This window comes from Prionailurus viverrinus, chromosome F1 (genome assembly GCF_022837055.1).
Source record: "Prionailurus viverrinus isolate Anna chromosome F1, UM_Priviv_1.0, whole genome shotgun sequence".
Classification (NCBI taxonomy): Eukaryota; Metazoa; Chordata; class Mammalia; order Carnivora; family Felidae; genus Prionailurus; species Prionailurus viverrinus.
The window spans coordinates 55,387,763-55,406,903 of record NC_062577.1 but is presented as its reverse complement, the minus strand read 5'-3'; the positions used below and the strand labels follow the sequence as shown (position 1 = coordinate 55,406,903).

General features: G+C 44.3%; 1 protein-coding gene across 2 annotated transcripts in view; it reads right to left on the bottom strand.

Moving 5' to 3' along the window:
- Positions 1 to 2,544: 2,544 nt before the first annotated feature.
- Positions 2,545 to 19,141, bottom strand: part of MARK1 (microtubule affinity regulating kinase 1) — a 118,332-nt gene continuing 101,735 nt past the window's right edge. The window contains exons 14-18 of one of the 2 annotated variants that reach the window (XM_047840577.1): positions 16,570 to 16,670; positions 15,107 to 15,271; positions 13,719 to 13,970; positions 7,468 to 7,512; positions 2,545 to 3,924 (exon numbers count right to left, since the gene is read on the bottom strand). In XM_047840577.1, the coding sequence (XP_047696533.1) occupies positions 3,570 to 3,924; positions 7,468 to 7,512; positions 13,719 to 13,970; positions 15,107 to 15,271; positions 16,570 to 16,670 (918 nt within the window). In that variant the 3' untranslated portion in view covers positions 2,545 to 3,569. The remainder of the gene's footprint in view (positions 3,925 to 7,467; positions 7,513 to 13,718; positions 13,971 to 15,106; positions 15,272 to 16,569; positions 16,671 to 19,141) is intronic. The other variant, XM_047840576.1, reaches the window with a different exon arrangement.

Below are 19,141 nucleotides of genomic sequence, written 5' to 3'. Positions count from 1 at the left end.
GCCTTCAATCAGCCCACAAGTTTCTATCAGATCTAGATTTTCTTTTATTTTTTACTGCTGTTTTCTCAGAACCTAGAATCTGATGTACACGGACCCTCAGCAAAGTTGCTAATTAATTGCTCAGACACAATTTACTAATATTTCCTTGGCTTGAAAAGCCTCTTATTTGCTCCCTTCTAACCACAGGTCAAGTCCAAGCTGAGGCTGTTGATCAGTGCTTTATGTAATCTGAACCCCACCAGTCCACTCTATCGCTAATGTGGGGCTTGAACTCGTGACCCTGAGATCAAGAGTGCGATGCTCTACGGACTGAGCCAGCCAGGTGCCCCTCTAAGTGGTTTGTCTCTAACATGTGTCTTACAGCCGCTACTAGTGAGAAGCCTTTTCTGACATGTTCCTTCCTAAAGGATCTTTTCCATTCTTCCTGAAATTTTATCCATCCTTAAAATCCTTTCTCCTAGGTATGCAAAACTCACCTTTCTTTGAATTTCTATCGCACCTATCGTCTGTGCTTGTTTGAGCCCTTTCATTGTTCCTATTTGGGTGTGGTTTTTGGTTTTGTGTTTTACATTTTGTCTTTCCAAAATGGACCCAAATCTCGAAGTAGAAACCATCTTTTACAATTCCTTTACATGTCTTAAGACACAGTAGGTACCTCAACAGAGTTAAAAATGAAGGCAGAGGTCATTGTGCTCAATGGATACATTCTGATGGAATCATTTATTTAGAGTAAATCGGTGTCTCATTCATCACTGTTATTTTTGTTGCCCATGTTGTGAAATGTTACTGTTGGTGAAGATCACTTCACAAAAGGTCTTTCATGTTTTTAAAATTTTTTTAAAGTAAACTCTGTTCCCAATGTGGGGCTTGAACTTGTAAACACCAAGATCAAAGGTCACTTGCTCCACTGACTGCGCCAGCCAGGTGCCCCGAGGGTGTTCAGATTTTATTAAAAAAAATTTTTTTTTAAATATTTATTTTTGAGAGAGAGAGAGAGAAAGAGCGCGCACACACAAGCAGGGGAGGGGCAGAGAGCGAGGGAGACACAGAATCTGAAGCAGGCTCCAGGCTCTGAGCTGTCAGCACGTGACAGCTGACACGGGGCGCGAACTCAAACCGCGAGCTCATGACCTGGGCCGAATCGGATGCTTAACCGACTGAGCCACTCAGGTGCGCCCAGATTTTAAGGGAACTCTTTCCTTGAACAATATTACTGGGTTAAGGCTCTAGAGTATATTTCATCTTATTATTTGCCGAGTATTTACTTATCAAGTTAAGTACTGTGCCCCAGTCTCTACAAAATAATTAACTTAATATTAGGGATGTTGTATCCAATAATATTTAAACAGAAACCAAGGAAGCCCTGACATCACACAGCCAGTGAATATAACTGGTATTATTTATGGAAACATATTGTAAAATTCTTCTAAATCTTAAAAAAAAAAATTATGTTGTCATATAAAATGGGAAAATCTAAAGTGAATATCAAGATTTCATTTTCAGTTCATAAAAAATATAGTGAAATTCCTTGCCACAAACACACCAGAGTTAACCAGAGTGAGAAAATGTAAAAAACAAAACAAAACAAAACAAAAATCCAACCCATCAGTTTCTACCTTGGAAAAGGCATGATGGCTATTTTTTTTTTTTTAAAGTGTTCTGATGATAGGAATGCCTATAAAAAGAGTAAATTTTTCTTGTCATAATGACATTTTGAAAACCCACATAGCTTTACCCCCTGTCAACTAAATGTAGGACACAAGGAATACACTCCCCATGCAGAACACGTTTGTGCTAGAAAACAGGTAATTCACATTCCGGTAAAGAGCAGAAGACAAGTGCTTTATTAGGAGAACCGTTCAAGTAAAACTTCAGTGTGCACCAGTGAGAGTGAATGGAGATTTGCATCAATTTTTCTGAATGAACACTAGGTTAAAAAGGGGCTACACAGTTTTGTTTTTTGTTTTTTTCCAAACACCATCCTTTGCTAAGGCAAAAATACACTTCATTTTAGAACAGAACTGTTACAGAAGAAAGCTACGTCACAGTACAGTACAGAACGTAAAGTCCACCCCAGTCGGGAAGCCACCACGGGACGGCGCGTCTCGTCTCCCACACGTGGAGCGCTCTACTGCAGAATTACAGTATTTACCACACCTTTATTCTCTCCTAAACCGATGAAGCTTGGATACGCTTTCTGTTTCTCAGGAGTGCGCAGATGGGGCCCATATGTCGATATTACAGTAATTACAACATTAAATAACATTGCACAGTCAACCTCCAAGGCTAATTCAGTATAAAATAACAAGTATTAAAATGTACCTTTACTAGTGGTTTTACATCGCATGTATCACTGATCATGAAAGAAAACCAGGCAAACGCCCAATTACAAAGCTGCACGTTATAGGCCTAACGATGTGGAATAAATACAAGAAATCTGGCAAAATATGAAAAACAAACAGGTTACGTGGGAACAAACTGAACAGCCACATAAGCGTAAATCAATAACACACTGTTATAAATAGCATGATTTGCTCAAAAGTCTCTTAAGTACTTCCAGATACTACTGGGGCGGGGGTGGATGGAGAGGAAAGGAGGAGAAGAGGCAAATGTTCCCAATGCCAGTTATTTCCTGAGGTGGCATTATTTCTTAACTGATGCATCGATCAACACTGTGAAGATGAGTTTGTGCTATGAGACAGTCCCGATGTTCGTAGGTTTCTGCCATCACGTTGCGGTATTCAGCGACAGTTTACGTTACAAGAGCCAGATGAAGTACTGATTCTTTTTAATTCTGCTGCTACATTTAGCAGTGGGCCAGAAAACACTTTAAAGTTTAAAAGGAATTGGATATAGGTTTAACTTTTTCCCCAGTATTTCTTAGCTAGCTCAAGGCAAAGCTATTATTATTTTCGTGTAATTTATCTGAAAAACTCTAAGTGCCAACACTGTAAACATTTTGTATTTTCTCAACTAAACCTTGTCTGAGAACAAGGGTAAGAGCAAAGATAAGCAGGAATAATTCTGTGTATAGTAAAGCTGATCTATCTATCAGCTTGTGGTTTACATTTAAATATGATTGAAAAATAATTTTTAAAAGTCCATGCTACAATTTTAAAGACTATTTCTGTGCACTTTTAATTCTGGACACAATTTTCAAAATTGCATGATGGAGGTAAGAATTTAAAAAACCCACCAGAATGTAAATAACAGGGAAGAACACTTCCAACCGAAAGCGTCGAACATACATTTATGTGCAGAAATCTAGACAACTATACAAGTTTTTAAGCAATCATCTGTTTTATTATACAACTCTATGAACAGAAAATGAACAGAAATACACAATATACTTACCTGTACATGTGAACCTACTTTTTTTAGCTACAGATATTATACTTCATACTGACTTTAATTGTACAGTTCATGACTATGTATAACCTTATTGCATTAAGGGCAAATTCTACATGGGGAGATTCACAGGCCAATCACGTTGGGCATTACCAATACATTCAAAAACTGTACCTCATATGTGAACGTTATCTTCCCTGATCCTGTAAATTTGAGTTTCTTTACAGCTTAAGCTCATTTGCTATTTTAGATGCAATGTTCTTGAAGGCAATCGATGTCCCAGATATCCGCTTGAAGCGGACCCCGTTGAGGGACAGGCGTGGCAACTTGCAGACTTCCATCTCCCACTGCACGAGGCTGTCCTGCCTCGCGTCTCCGTGGACACAGAAAAGCAAAAACCTCTCTTTTTGTTCATAATCACAGTTATTCGCATCTAACACTTTCCGGATCTCTCTCATCATGTCATTGGGGTCCATGGAACTAGTGGTCTTCATACTCCACGTGAACCGCAGAGAACGTGGCTTAGAATCTTTACCCTCTTCCTTGTCTCTTTCTTTCGGTTCCCCTGACGTGCTTCTAGAAGAAGAGGGCAAAGGGAGAGAACGGAAACAGAAATTCCATTCAGCAAAGAAATCAAAGCACACATAAAGTCTAAGTGGTCGTGATTCAGTGCCTAACGAAACCACCCAAGTTACAGACTACCTTCAGGTAGATACGAACGTTTGTGTCATCCTGACGTCGTAAAACCAGACCCCGGGACGCCATCTGCTTTGACTTTGTTTGTGGGAAACAACTTTACAGCTGAAAGTGAAGAACTTGATACTCTGTCAGTTCCTTCCATATTTCTCTAAGTTGCAAAAGCAGATTCTCCATTTTCTGCACATTTACACAGATAGAAACCACTAGCATTCTGCTTATAAATACATTTTAAAAATGTAAATATCCTTTTTTTCTACCTTTTTTTTGGGTAGGAAAAAGACTGGGGACAAAGATGCTAGTAATGGCCACAGAGGGGTTATTTATACCTAACAACACTGATAGAGAATGTTGTATTGCAATGCGGTAAAGACGTCAGGTCCCACACGACACGTAGAAGTGTAGACGTCAGGCCCTCTGAGGGTTTCAACATTTTGCTAAAGACATCCTTAAAAAGTAGTCTACAAGGCTCCACATGACCCACGCTCCACCTCCCTCCCCCCACCCGCCATCTTGTATTATCTTCTTCCCTGCTCACTCTTATCAAGACACACTGGCCTCCACACTAGTCCCTGAACATACGGGGTCTGTTCTTGCCTTAAGGCTTGTGCACAGGCTGCTCCCTCTGCCATGAGTGCTTTTCCCTCAATGGCTGCATGGCTTCCTTACTGCTTTCAAATCTCCGCTCACTTTCTCCATGCAGTCTACCTTGACCACCTCAGCTCCTACCATGGCATGGCCAACCCCCAACTTTGTTCTATTTCCACCTCTGTAGCACTTACCACATTCTAATGTACCATTTAATGCATTTATTACCTTCATGACTTACTGTCTGACTCTACCACTAGATTGAAATTCCAGGACAGCAAGGAGTCCTGCCTGTTTTGTTCACCGATACTGCTCGGGCCTCTGGGACTGCGCCAGGCCCATGGTGGCTGATTGACACATATTTGTTAAATCAATCAACCTTAGTGAATTGTCCTTACTGTAGGCCTCCCATAAATAATACAGAACCAGAGAACCAATTTCAAATAATCGTAGAAAGCTAGACTAGATTATTTATGATTCAGAAGACCTATAGTTAAATTTGTGGAGCCATTTTCTAAAGATAGATGTTGCGATTCTTACTTGCTAACCTGTCTCACTTATATGTGATTTCAAGAAGAAAGGACATACTTTGAGAGGGATTTATAACCTACTACATACATATTTTGTATGTATACATACTTTATATCAACATTATCCTCTAATATATATTCATGTGCACATCTGTATATGTGAATTCTTATGTGTACATTTGCATGTGTGCTTTCCTCCTCATTCCTGGTACCTGAGCCCACCGCTCTGCAAACTATACAAGCTTGAGAAAATAAGGAGAGGAGTAAGTAGAGAAAATGAATTTCTAAAGGCTGTTAGGTAAATACGGACAGTATTTATTTCGGTGTCTTCTCTACCATGTTCTTTGTGCTCACTGAGTCTAAGCCACTGCATCGTGAGCCTCCCTGGGCGTGCGGATCTCGTGAGGACCGTATGCACGAGTCCGGTTACGGAATCAGCATGCTAGGGCTGGAAGGGACCCAAGAGAACACGTGATTGAACACTCATTTTAAAAACAGAACTGATGGCTAGGAAACGTACATTACTTTTCTAAGGTCACAGAGCTAATGAGCTGAAATGCACAGACCAGCAACCAAGTTTTCCTTCCGTTCCACCAGGGAAACCTGGTGACCTTGGGACGACAGGTACACACAAGATGTTTCTCTACGTGTATCTCACAGGCATCGCCACTAGTGACATTAACTGTAGAAAGGTCCAGAAAATGCTAATTCTAAGTAGAACTGCTAACATTTATTGGGCACTTACTAGGTGCCAGGAACTGTGCCAAGCGCCTAACACGCATTATTTACTCATTTAGCCTCTCTAACAACCCTAGAAGGCAGCTGGGATGAGGAAGTGGGGGCAGGAGAGTTAGAGTGACCTCCTAAAGTCACATGGCTAGGTAAGGGGGAAGACACAGCTCAGACCCACGGGGTCTGGCCCGGAGCCTGCGCTGTTCACGGTCGCGCCCGGCCACAGCTCTGCAGTGACAGGACCTCATGCTGTTCCTTCCATGTAAAATGGCCGCTATGAGAATTAAATGGCCAGCTAGGACCCTGTAGATAGTAGGGATTCAAGAAGTTTGTTGAAAAGCAAAAAACAACCCTGCCGCCCAAACCCAACAACCAAAGGGACATGTAGTCACATCGCGAGGATAAAATGCATGCAGACCATCAGCAGTCACCTGTGACTCTCCCTACACTATCAGGTGTCTCCGGGCAGGGGAATTTAGTGGAAAGGCAGGAAAAGACACGAGAGGCTCAAAAGTGATGACTGAGTGAGGGACGAGCTGAAAACAAATGTCCTTCATGTCTCTTTCACAGGCAGAAGAAAAGTCCAGGATATCTGTCCTGCCTCCCTCTGGCTGCCTACCGGGGTGACTCGGGCACCTAACTCAATAAAGAAACATTCCCACTATTGTGACTAAGCAAATAGAGCACAGGTGGCAAAAAAAAAAAAAAAGATTGTGTAGGAATGCCTGATAAAGTTTTTCCAAAGCTCGTTGTGTTTTATATTTCTATTAATTTTAAGAAGTAGAAGTTAAATTGGGGCTTGTGCTCAGCTGGGCCCAAAATAGCTTCTGAATGAAGCTGGGGCATCTGTCATACTGAGGAACTGCCTGTCGAGGTTCTGCGACGCGTATGGGATCCTTTAATGCTGGGATACACTCAAAATGACGTCATGCCTTCTTTTCTTCAACTTCCCGTTTGAAAACACGGACACAGGGACAGACACATCACTAAGGTGCTCCCCAAACCAGCAGCATCGGTACCTCCCGCCCAACTCCCCCCACCCCCCGGAATTCGGATGGGGCTCACGTTTGAAACCCGGTGTCAGCAGGATCACACAGCCAGCGCCGAACGTCAAAAGCCACCAGGGAGGCTGGGTGACAGTCCTAAAATGTGGCCTACCACTGAATGCTCAACCTAACATGTCCTTCTCACGCTAAACCTTCCTACACATCTGGTTACCCCAGTGTTCTGTATTATCTGACTAATTTTAGTTACATCCTTTTGGTGAGAAAAAAAATCGATCCATATCCCTCTAAGAATTCTCTCCTGCTAGGGTGTATTTTGTAGGACAGGAAGGCTACTTCTCTACAAGGCATACCAGTCAAAGTAATGTTTAGAGAACACACACTCGAATTAACTTAAACCTCATTAAACGCCAGGCGACATCAGGAAGACCCGTCCCGATAGAACAATTGAAAACACACATACTATCTGGCTATTGGCTCTATTCAGCTTTATGAGGTGCTGTGGGTATTTCGAGGGCGCGGCTTCACACACGGGGGCCTAGCAGCGAAGTATAATAGTGGCTCCTCACCTTGAGGTGTCTGTTCTGCCACTGGCTTCGCCTTCACTTGGATCCCTCAAAACAAAGTGAAGGTGGAGATTTAATGATAAGAGTGAAAAATAGATCAAGAAAACCTGCATCTAACATGATTTTAAAGTTAACTCGTTAAGCAAACTTCCAGCGCAACATTTCTCGGTTACTAGGCAGTCGGACACCGCTTTGCACGCTTTCACGGCACCAGCTTAACGGTCATCTTATTGAGCGTCTACTGGGTATTGTCAGAGAGGAGATGCCAGCTTGACAGTTTAGGACTGCTTTTGTTTTCGTTTTCTTTAAGCAGGATCCTCCAATTCCCAGTCACAATTTAAAGTCAGAATTTATCGTTTGGTTGCGTTCCGTTCAATCTACAGTTAAAACCATTTAATAATTTTCAACAGCAAGATCCAACTTCGTATTGGTTATTAAACGTAATTCTAGTAGTCGCTCAATTTAGAAAATACATAAATTAGCCTTGTAGTTAAAGCTCAACATACAGAAGTGTTTCTAAAAACAAGTACTGATTTTTGCATAAGCAATTAACTTAACTTCAGATGTGACACTCATGATTCATGCACATGATGAAATGTTACAGCAAACCAACAGCCTATCCAAGCAGGTGAGTCTAAAACATGAAATCAGTCTTAAACAGAAACATTGATCTTACCTGGACATCCACCTGTGAAATAAAACCAGGAAAACTCCACTAATTGTCCTTTTGTTGAACATCATGAATGGTTTTTAAGTCTACCAAAATTTTAACTACTCTGTCATTGTCAAATGCAATTAAGAATCGACACAGGAGCATCGAGCTACACACCAGTTTAAATGTGTGGAGCTGACTTGGGATAGCGAAATACCGCCACATGGCTGGGAAAAAAAAATAACCAACTCAAACCCTTAAGTTCATGTTTTCTTAACGTTTTAACCATTCTGGAAACATTTATACTATTCATGTAAAGTGAATGCAATAGGAATAAAATCAGGGCCACTGTCCTCATTCCCTAAATTACCAAATCACATCCATACACTAAGCTCTAAAACTCGAACTGGAGGTTAAAAATACGAATGCCTTATGCATCGCCTTTCTTGACAAACATACTGTGTAAAAACCATCTCGCTCTCTGAATCAAAAAGGACAAAGAAGACGTATTTTTGCATTCGGATTGTGGTTTCTTAAATTTCTATGTTTAATAACTGGCGTTTTCAACAGGAAGGGTAATGCTTCAATGACATCTATGTAAAATTCATCTTTATTACAGCACACGCACATAAATAAAACACTGACGTGTACATTTTCAGTCACATGTTGGTGTGCTGGTATAGACTGGAGGGCAGCCCAGCAGCTGGGAAAGACAGTGATGCCCCCGCTTTCATACAAAGGAATACACGTCTCATGGGGCTTCTGCTCTCTTTGTATTTTGCCATTGTAAGTCATTGTTAGCAAACACCTATTCCACTGCTGCTGAACTGTAAGCATTAGGGATGACACCCTCCTCTGACACTACTTCCCTGCTGCAATTGTGGAAACTGTCACCGACGGGTCACGTCGTCCCCGCACCCTGCTCCTGCCTCCTGGATGCCAACAGAAACCCTGACTTCAAGGCATGTCTGCTACCTGGTGAAGGTTTCAAATCGTCCAGTCGCCACGGAGGGAGGCGGCTGGGGGTACAGAAAGCCAGCTGGCTCTAACACCATATGCCGCGTGGCAGGGCTCTCCAACATTTAAGACTTAAAAAAAGAAGCCAAATATCTTACACATAGCAAGACATACTCAACTGAACGAATTTGGTTATTCCCTATTAAGAGAGAGCTATGGTTAAAAACTCTTAAGGTTTGATCTAATCTCCAGTTTACACAGCAGCTCTATAGAACCTGTGCAAAACAAATGGTTCTAAATGCTACTTAAAAGGCTTTTGAAATAGTGCGGCTACATCCTCCCTTGACTGAGGACTCTAGCGGAAAATCACCTTCCTAACTGGCAAGTTCTTTCCTAAGACCAGAAAGCCACTCTCTCACGTGGTCGTTTCAGCCTACAGCCTCCTCACCGGCCGGGAAGAACTTACTAACTGGCTTTTTCTTTGTCATCACGGTTTTCAAGTACATGAATGATTAACTCTGAACTAGTCTCTATCCTTCTCTTCTTAAAGTTTAGCGACCCAGATCCCTTTCCTATTTCCCCTGCAACATCCTGTCTTTCCGTCTTTTTAAGCAGTTGGTGGCACACGACGTAGTCGGTCCCGAAGTACGTGAGGTGTCGTGGGGCCAGGTTGGGCCCGGATCAGCCCTGCCCCTGAGCGTTCCCAGTTGTGCTGCTGGCCACGTGGGCTGCCCGCGTGCGGGTTCCATTTCTTCCGGCCTTAGGCACAGCGGAGTGAGGAGGGCAAAGGGAACAGAGAGAAGGGCGGGGCTTGAACCCAGGATGGACTTAGGAAGACGCGAGCGGGAAGGACTGACCATGTGGGAGCTGAGGTGAGAGTTGACAAATAATAAGGCTGGAACAGCTCCGGAACATCAAGAAACTCTCCAGTTTACCTCCGAGGCTCCAACCCTCCCCAAAGTGCAACATGCTGCACGTACAGAAGACCCACTGCCCTTGCAGCCTGCCCGCGGCTGCAGAAGCCGGCAGGTTCACTCCTGGTCCCGAGACCGATGCTTTGCGGTCTCCTGCATCAGATGGTGGGCGGTGTCTGCACGGCCCGCTCTCAAGCTACACAGTGGGACGTGAGGGAATCCCGTACGCACGGCAGCGAACGCAAACACGTCCGCAGAGCCAAAGCTGTCCACGTGGTGACAGGTCACCTCACGGGAGAAGTGCGAATTTTTCCTCTTCTCTAACCAGACCCAGGATTAATTAAAACATGTCAAAAATCAAAAGACGTTAAAATCTGCTACCAAACTGCTGACAAAGGTCAGCAGACAAACAACCTCCTTCCTGCCCTCTCCCCCGCCCCGGCAGCCTCCCAGGTCCCTCTGCTATGTGACGTGTTCAGAAGCTGAGAAGAGCATCGTGGAACTTCAGAAATGTTCATGCTGGCTCCCCTCTGAGGCTACCTCTGAACGCCCTTAGCCCCCAGCCTTATTTTGTATTTTGGGACCCGCTTCCTGCCCGGCACTTACCAGGATCCATGACAACCTTATTTGCTCACTTTAAAAATTTGTCTTCCACACTATTTGACCAAATAAGGAAATGTTTATCGAACGTCATCTTCTGTGTCAGTAGGCACTCGATACTCAGCAGAAGATTTAGCGGAAAACAAAGCAAACAAGCGCATCCAGGTTCTCAAGGGGCTCATCTCAGAGCTGGAAGAGAGAGACGGTGAACGCCACGCCGAGCGGGGTGTTCGGGCAGGTAGTGTGGAGCGCTGTGGAGGAAGACAGAGCTGGGAGAGGGCGTGTCGGGAGGAGGAGGCTGTGATTGTCAAGAGGGGACTGAGGAAGGTCTCACCGAGGAAGGGACACTGCAGCAAAGACCCAAAGGTGGTGCGGAAGAAGCCGGCCGCGGCGTGGGGGACGAGGACTCGGGGCAGAAGGAACAGCGGGTACGAGATCCCGCCCGGGCCTGGCGTGCGCGAGGACATTCGGGTGCCCCGTGTGGCCGGTGTGGGACCAGCAAGGGGAAGGGGCAGAAGAGGGGTCAGAGCAGAAATGCACGGCCAGACCGCGTAGGGCCTCGGAGGCCACTGCGGGCTTCAAATTGTATTCTGAGCAGGGTAAAAGCAAGGGGACAGACGATGCTGAACACAGAAGAGGGGGCCAAGGGCGGGAGTGAAGAGACCTGTTCGCAGGGGGGAAGACGAACGGTGGGTTCGGTGACCAAGAAGCTACGTCCAGGAGATGCTGGGACGGCAGAGAGCCACGGCCACAGGCCAGCAGGCCCGGCGTGTGCTCTCAGAAATAACTCAAGGCTCGTGGTCCGAGAACCAGAGGGACGGAGCTGTAGGTACCCAATGTGGTGAAGAATGAGGGAGGATGCTTCTGGGAAGAGGAGAGAGAGCTGCATTTTGGACACGCTCAGTCTGGGAGACCATCACAACGTCGGCGTGCAGAGGCTGGGGAGACACTGGATATGTGAGTCTGTAGTTCAGAGGAGAGAGCTGGGCTAAAGGCAGAAGTGTGGGAGTTGTTAACGTGGGACGGAATGCAGGGTCACGGGCCTGAATGCGATCACTGCAACAGTGAGGCCAGCCAGAGAAGAGAACGTGTCCGAAGCCCGAACGCTGGGGCGATCTGACAGAGGTCAGGGGGAAAGGCAAGGGGACCTGAAAAGAACCAGCAAACAGCCCGAGAAGGAATAGCTGTTTGAGAGGGAGGAGGAAACCTAAAAGCGAGCGGGAAAACGTTTCAACTGCGTGCAAGGCGGCAGAACTGTGCGAGCTGCTCCTGGAGCGGGGGCCGCGTCGGTCTCGCTCGCGGCCGTACCAACAGCACCCGGTACGGTGCCCAGCAGGGGCAGGGCCTCACATCTCTTAAACTGATGGCTCTGTGGCAACCCTTCATCCAATCACCCAACAGACCGTCTCCAGGCCACTTTCTTGCCACTTCTGTCCTGACCTCCTGTCAAGGGCCCTTTTACTATGTTCTCTCTAGAATCAAACTTTTCATTGCAAAGTAAAGGGAAATATTTTACACAAGGCTTCATGTACAGTTAGTGATCAGGCTATGCAACTCAAAACCATTTTCCTTCACTTTGAAATGAATCCTGGCTCAATCAGGAGAAAGTACTGGCTTTTAAAAAGGGCTTTAAATAGTGAGCCACATTCCAACAGCAGAAACCACTGCTGATCTAACTAGGACCCTGCAGGTGGACAGCCAGCATTATAGTCTGTCATGCAGAGTCTGAGCTTGTGGGTCTTTCTCTCTCAAGGTGTCAGGCTGCATGGGTCAGCGCCCAAATGGTACATCATTGTTGATACGGTTAGAAATTGATGTTGTGTTTGAGTATTTAAAGTTTTAAATTCAGGACGCCTGGGTGGCTCAGTCAGATGATCGTCCGACTTCGACTCAGGTCATGATCTCACCGTTCGTGGGTTCAAGCCCTGCATCAGGCTCTGTAGTGACAGCTTGGAGCCTGGAGCCTGCCTCGGATTCTGTGTCTCCCTCTCTCTCTGCCCCTCCCCTGCTCATGCTCTGTGTCTCTCTCTCTCTCAAAAATGAATAACATAAAAAAAAAAATTGAGTTTTAAATTCAGCTGTGATCTTGGGCACACTGGTCCATGAGAAGACAAGAGACTAAAGCTGTTCTTCTCTTTTCTACTCGCACTCTTTGAAATCCTAAAACACTAATAACCTGGACAATTAAGTATTTAATTAATATCTTTTAAAGCAAGCATAATAACTCCTCCCGTTTTAAAGCAAGCGTAACAACTCTCCCTGCTCAAATGTCTATATGGTACAGAGCTTTACCCTTCCCCCTCGCCACTGCCTGTGCCGTCCCCGGGCCACCCCAGGCCGCTGCTGTATTGCTTGCCATCACAGCTAGCTGCTTACAGGCCTCTGCACAGACGCGGTCTTGTTCACCTCTGCGTCTTGCTCCTAGCACAGGGCTTTGTACATACAGGATTCTAGCAGGCTTTTAGGAGGACCTAATAATAGATCAAATGGACAGCCACCGCGCTGTGTTCAGCAACCTCCACAATCAATATGTGCTGTGCGATCATGCTTACGCTTCAGAAGAGAGCACGATTCCGCTATCTGATCAGAAGTTTGCTATGCTTGTGTTGTGTGTCTGCTGTATTTTCATGGTAGGCTTTGGGATGTAAAATTATTTAAGTCATCTATGTGACTCCAGGACACAGGCTTTTCACAGGGAAGGAAAAAAAAGTGAACTAGATATTATTACTGAGTGATTTAGAAGTATTCCCAAGACATACTATTTGAAGGATAAATGGAAACTCTGATTTCCTCTTCTTAAATCCAGGGTTTTGAGTTGGGGATAATCTTTTTGTTAAAATACACACATTTTTTTTTTTTTTTTAATGTCAAATTTTTGCTCTTTCCAATCTGTTTTATACAATTTAAAAATTCTTATCTTGCCCATTTTTTTCTCTGTCTCTTAGGGGAAAAATACTTTACATCTGCTTTGATTTTCTTCTTCAAACTTCTGTAAAAGAGGGGCTCTGGTGAAATACCATGAAACCACTCTGGAAAATCACCGCAAAGATTAAAGAAAAAAACACAAAAAAAACCAAGTCTCCTTTCTAATTCCTAGAGGAAGCCAAACACCACAGCACCCCGGTACTGACCTGCGCACGAATTTGGATGTTATTTTGCTTATTATACCCGTTGACGTTCCCCTCCTGGCGTGCGCGAAGGCGCCCGTCTCGTGGGAAGGGGAAGCGGGTGGCCCGTTGTGTGCCGCGCTGCGTCGCTCCCGGAGCTGTTCGCCGTGGAAAGTACTGCGGCTGGAGCTCCCCCGGGGGAAGCGGGTTCGGTCTGGGGTGCTGGCACTAATACTGTGAGCAGATGGGGAAGCAGCAGGCGCTCGCTGGGTCGCCCTGTGGGGACAAATGAAGATCTATTATTCACAATAATGGCAGAGAGAGCTCTCATGCTAGAAACTACCCGAACCTTGCCATGGCTACTTCCGTTAGGCCCCATTTTCTCTGCTCATGTTAGACATCCACGCGTTAGCTGCATTTAGGGTATCACTGCACGGAGAGGGATAACATTTCAGTTTGCAACTAAACGCCTTTTATAAAAATACAGTTATTAAGGATTGAGAAGCTATTGAAACAAGGATACAAATACCCTTCAGTATCAGGAATGGCAGACTGGGGCTGCTGCATGTATATTTTTTTACTATTCTCTTAATTTCAACCGTTCAGCAACGTGGAACATGGATTTTATTGTTTATCAGAAAGCATCTGAATGGAGTCATTTCCTATTTACAAGCTAGGCTACAGGACATCACCAATACGAATAACGAACCGAACTAAAGATGTTCCTGAATTGGAGAAATCCTAGCATAGACAAATACTAGAAAAACAGGCATATCATTTTGTACCTAAAAGGGCTCTTTGAGATCATGTTTCTCTGACAGAGAAACAAAAAGTCTGGTTTTACTTCAAAAAGGTACCGGGCAGCAGCCAGGGTTAGCCAGAAGTCTCCATTCTCAGTCTCAAGTATTTTTGTTGTTAGATCATAAAAAATTCAATTTACCTGAATGACAAATCAGGCAGCAATACTTCAGGGATGGATTTAAAACAAGATCCTTACAGAAAATTCCTCTAGAAAATGATTTAAGTCAGAAGCAACATTTTTGAAAACAGGTAGGAATGTGGTATGTTTATGTTACGATTCAACTTTTCCCTTTGCTACAGATACCGAATCTTCTCAGAAAGTTCTTAATGCGATGGTGCCTATCATGTATTTTTGTTTTAATATTTACTTATTTATTTTTGAGACACACACACACACACACACACACACACACACACACACACACACAGAGAGAGAGGGAGAGAGAATCCCAAGCAGGCTCCACGCTGTCAGTGCAGAGCCCGACGCAGGGCTCGAACTCACGAACCATGAGATTATGATGACCAAAATCCAGAGTCGGATGCTTAACCGACTGAGCCACCCAGGCGCCCCTGGTGCTATGTTTTGAAATGAGGTGCACCCAGCGCGTTACCCGGGCCGGTAAGCTTCAGAGCCGTCTTTGATGGTTGGCAGTGTAACTTTAACAGGGTGGCCGGAAGTGGACATAGACTTCTGGTGGCGTGGTCGAGCCGAGGGGACAGCAGAAGCCACAGCCGAGCCTGCAGAAGATATGCTACTTGCGGACATCTCCGTAAGGCTTTCGACAGAAAACGGTGGAGAAGACCATGGAAATGTAAAAAACAAGAGAAACTGCAGTTTACTAAAATTTAAGAAACAGACCTTTAAAAATCTAAATCGACTGTACCTTTCATGACTGAGACACTTAAAAGAATTTACATTAGTGGCGTCATTCGTGAATAACAAAACCGTATTCTTGCCAAAAAGGTACAGAATGAATTTACCACCACCTTCCACTGAAAAGATCTCACACACGCTTGCTCTACAAATGCGAATCTGAGAAGGCATGAAGTTCCTTTTATGCTCGGAGACCTTTTCCACTTCCCAACACTCAAGAGTTTGATGTAACATGCTGCTGTGGTTTATTGTCCCTCATCCAATAAGAATTCGTAATTACAGCAAAAATACAGTCTCCAGAAACATCATCAAAATGCTTTCAGCTCATATTATTAATCAATAGGTTAACTGTCGTAGGTCAAAGGAGCTACAGATTAGGACTTGGTATAGGAAAAGTAATACGTCAGAAATCGATCCTCAACTCCTTTTCTAGCCTGAAGGATCTTCTATCTGAGGATAATACATTTACTTTGCACGCCTTATAATAACACTTTTCATGTCCGTTAATGGAGAGGAAACCAGTGGTAAGCATGCCCTGTCCAGTCCACTGAAATGACGAGGAATGGGGCTAAGAACGGAATTTTATTTGAACAGGCTCCCTGCACTTTGGTACTATATTGGCGAATAGTCCTCACAACGCACGATGAAAAGAAGCTAAGTTTCTTAAATAATAAAAATAATATGATTTATCATTCTTGAAAATAAAACATGTTGAGAATTCTACGGTTCTCAATCATCAGTTAAGATGGCCACATTTCTTTAGAGGAAGAAAAAGCAGACCTTCATCATTTGGATACAACAATGGCCTGATGGGAGGGGGAAGGGTAAGAAACAAAGGTTAAAAAAAAATGAAGTCAAAGATAAAAAGGAAGCGGCACGGCACGTAGATAAGAGAACAAGACTGAAATTAAGATCAGATTAGGATGATTAGTATGATGTGCTTTGTTAAGGGGAACACTTACTACCAGATTTTATCTAGCAAAGCTCGGGGTAAGAGCATTTATCTCCTCTTTCCCCAGAGGAGGTTCCCATCCTTCCATTCTGGTACAGGAGGGGAGACGCCTTCGTTAGAGTGCTTGCTTGCAACCATCCTCTCTAGTGCTCCCTTTTCCTCTTGACCCGTTCGGCTCCTCTTTGGGCAAGAGCAGAGTCCTGCACGACGATGACAAAGACGGCACCATGTGGCGCCGTGACAGGTACCTGCTGTCTTTTCCGTTCTGCAACGCCACGTATCGATCTGCACTCCTTTCACACACATACGTGTTCCTTCTTGCCATGCTACCTCCAGGATAGACATTGCTCTTTAAGAAGGAAAAAAAAAAAAAGCCATCTTAAAATTATAGCTGTGGAAAGCCAAAGAAATGAATTTAAGGTGCGAAGGAATTTGAAGAAAAAAAATCCATGGCAGCATTTTCATTTATCAGAACCTTACATTAACAAGCTCGATGTCACCCACTCCTCCCTCCCTCCCCCCACACCCCCCTCCCCCCCCCCTCTCTCAGATTGTAGGAGTGAAAGGCAAAGCCTAACAAGCTCGTACGATTTTAGCTCGTCCTCTACAGCAGCAGTGAGCAGGTGTTTGGAAGCAACAAGGAAGCTGGATTTTTATTCTTCCCTTTAAGCTGGTGGTCCGGAGAAGGGTGGGGGCAGGGGTACAGGCAGCGCTATGGAACCAGGGGCCAGAGACGACTCCACGAGAAACATCACCACAAACCGGAAACCTGTGGCGATGACAATGGCGGCCCCCTGGAAACCTGCAGGCTGCCATTCTTCACCTGCTCAGGGGACCCCCCCCCCACCCCACCCCAGTCAATGGTAATGTTAAGGGGACTAAATCTCCAGGGTCAGAGACATGCCCTGCTGCGGCCACCAACGGTGTGCGTGTGCAGGGCCTCAGGACATTCCCTCATTGTAGGTCTTAGCCAGGAGGCAAGCCGAGTCTGAGAAGTTCTGGAGAAATGAGAGGGAACAGGCAAAAAGGGACAGAATGTCCTTGTCATGCACACAAGCACTGATCTATAACCCCTGCTGTCGTGCCTGCCCAAATCCCAACTAGTTACTAGTACTAAACTGTACAGGAATGACTTCCAAAAGGGGTACATAATCTTCTATTGAATCCTTATTCCAACAGAAAAAAATACCCTATTTCTGGCTAATCGAACTTTCACTATTCTCTAAAATACATAACCAACTTACAATGTGTTTAATCGTAAGGGCAAGAAAGTTAATAGATATATGCTTCAACTAAGTTTGGAGGAACAAAAAAGCCTCATATAAACAAAACTGTTAAAGTGCAGATTTCAAACTCTTCAAAAGTGCAGGCTCCTGGGTGGAAGGAATTTTGTCACCATTTACATAAAAAACAAAAATTAAAAGCTACAAAAGTACGGCAGCAAAACAGACTAAGATTATGAAGAATATGTTTTTAGGTAAGACACTGTCCACATTAACTGAAGGCAGACAAGTCAGGTTTCACCATGGAGAGATGCATTATGAAACTAGCTTGCATTACAGTTCTTAAAAAAAAAAACCTTTACTTTTGATGATTTCATCATTTGGGCTGTATTGTCACAGGAGCAACCTAATTGTGCACAAATTCCTGGCCAATTGTCTCTGGCCATTTTCAGTAACACTATTTTGCTTCTCCAAGTGTGATGGGTGAACAGTTTCTCCTTCAAAACTGTGCCTTCTGGATTCGGGATCTTCTCACGCCACCTCCCTTCTCTTTGCCCCTGGATGCCAGTGACACTGGGGGTAGCAGCCCCCCCTCCCCCCCACCGGCCGCTGCCAAGCAAACAGCCGAGGATCATGCACAAGTTATAGAAACACAGGTTCACTGACTCCATGTGATACAGGTTTATCTGTAAAACTAACTTTTAGAACTGACTTTCCCAGTTCACATAACAAAGCTCTGATGGCTGACGAACAAGTAAGGCTCTTTTTGTTTAGGATTTGGGACCTAGAGAGAAACTACCCTTGCAGACCCCTTAACTCTCAGCTTGGCAACTTCCCTAAAGGGGATATACAAATTTTTCTGCATTTCCTAAGAAACCAACCCCTGTAGACAACCCCCTGGGCTTATTTTATACAAGACCGCATGTTATATAATCACGCTATAATTTTTATGTAAAACGTTTTATTTTATAATCATTATCTTAACCTTTCTGAGTCTCCCTGAAAGTAGTTTCTCCTTTCCCTTGTTCTTTTAAAGATGGTGATTAATAGTATTTTTGACAAGACACAAAATTTTCTATTTTGTATTACTTAGCATATGTGACAAATATCATTGAAAAACACATTTTCAAGTTTTATTGTCTTTTGATTAAAAAACAGCATAACTGGGGCGCCTGGGTGGCTCAGTCGGTTAAGCGTCTGACTTCGGCTCAGGTCACGATCTCACCGTCTGTGAGTTCGAGCTCCGCGTCGGGCTCTGTGCTGACTGCTCAGAGCCTGGAGCCTGTTTCAGATTCTGTGTCTTCCTCTCTGACCCTCCCCTGTTCATGCTCTGTCTCTCCCTGTCTCAAAAATAAATAAAACGTTAGAAAAAAAAAAAGCCAGCGTAACATATTTGCATCTTCAAAACTCAACATCTGGCTTCCACGTTTCTAGACTAGCCAAGAGCTTACCATTAACTGCTACGCGCAAAATTTTTGGATGGGAGTTTCTGGAAGGGAAGAATATTGTTTGTTTTTCCTGCCTATTACTGCAGAAAGAGTCCTAAGGTCTTTCACAAAGAGAAACACTCCCATCATTTAGAGTCTGTGATGATGTG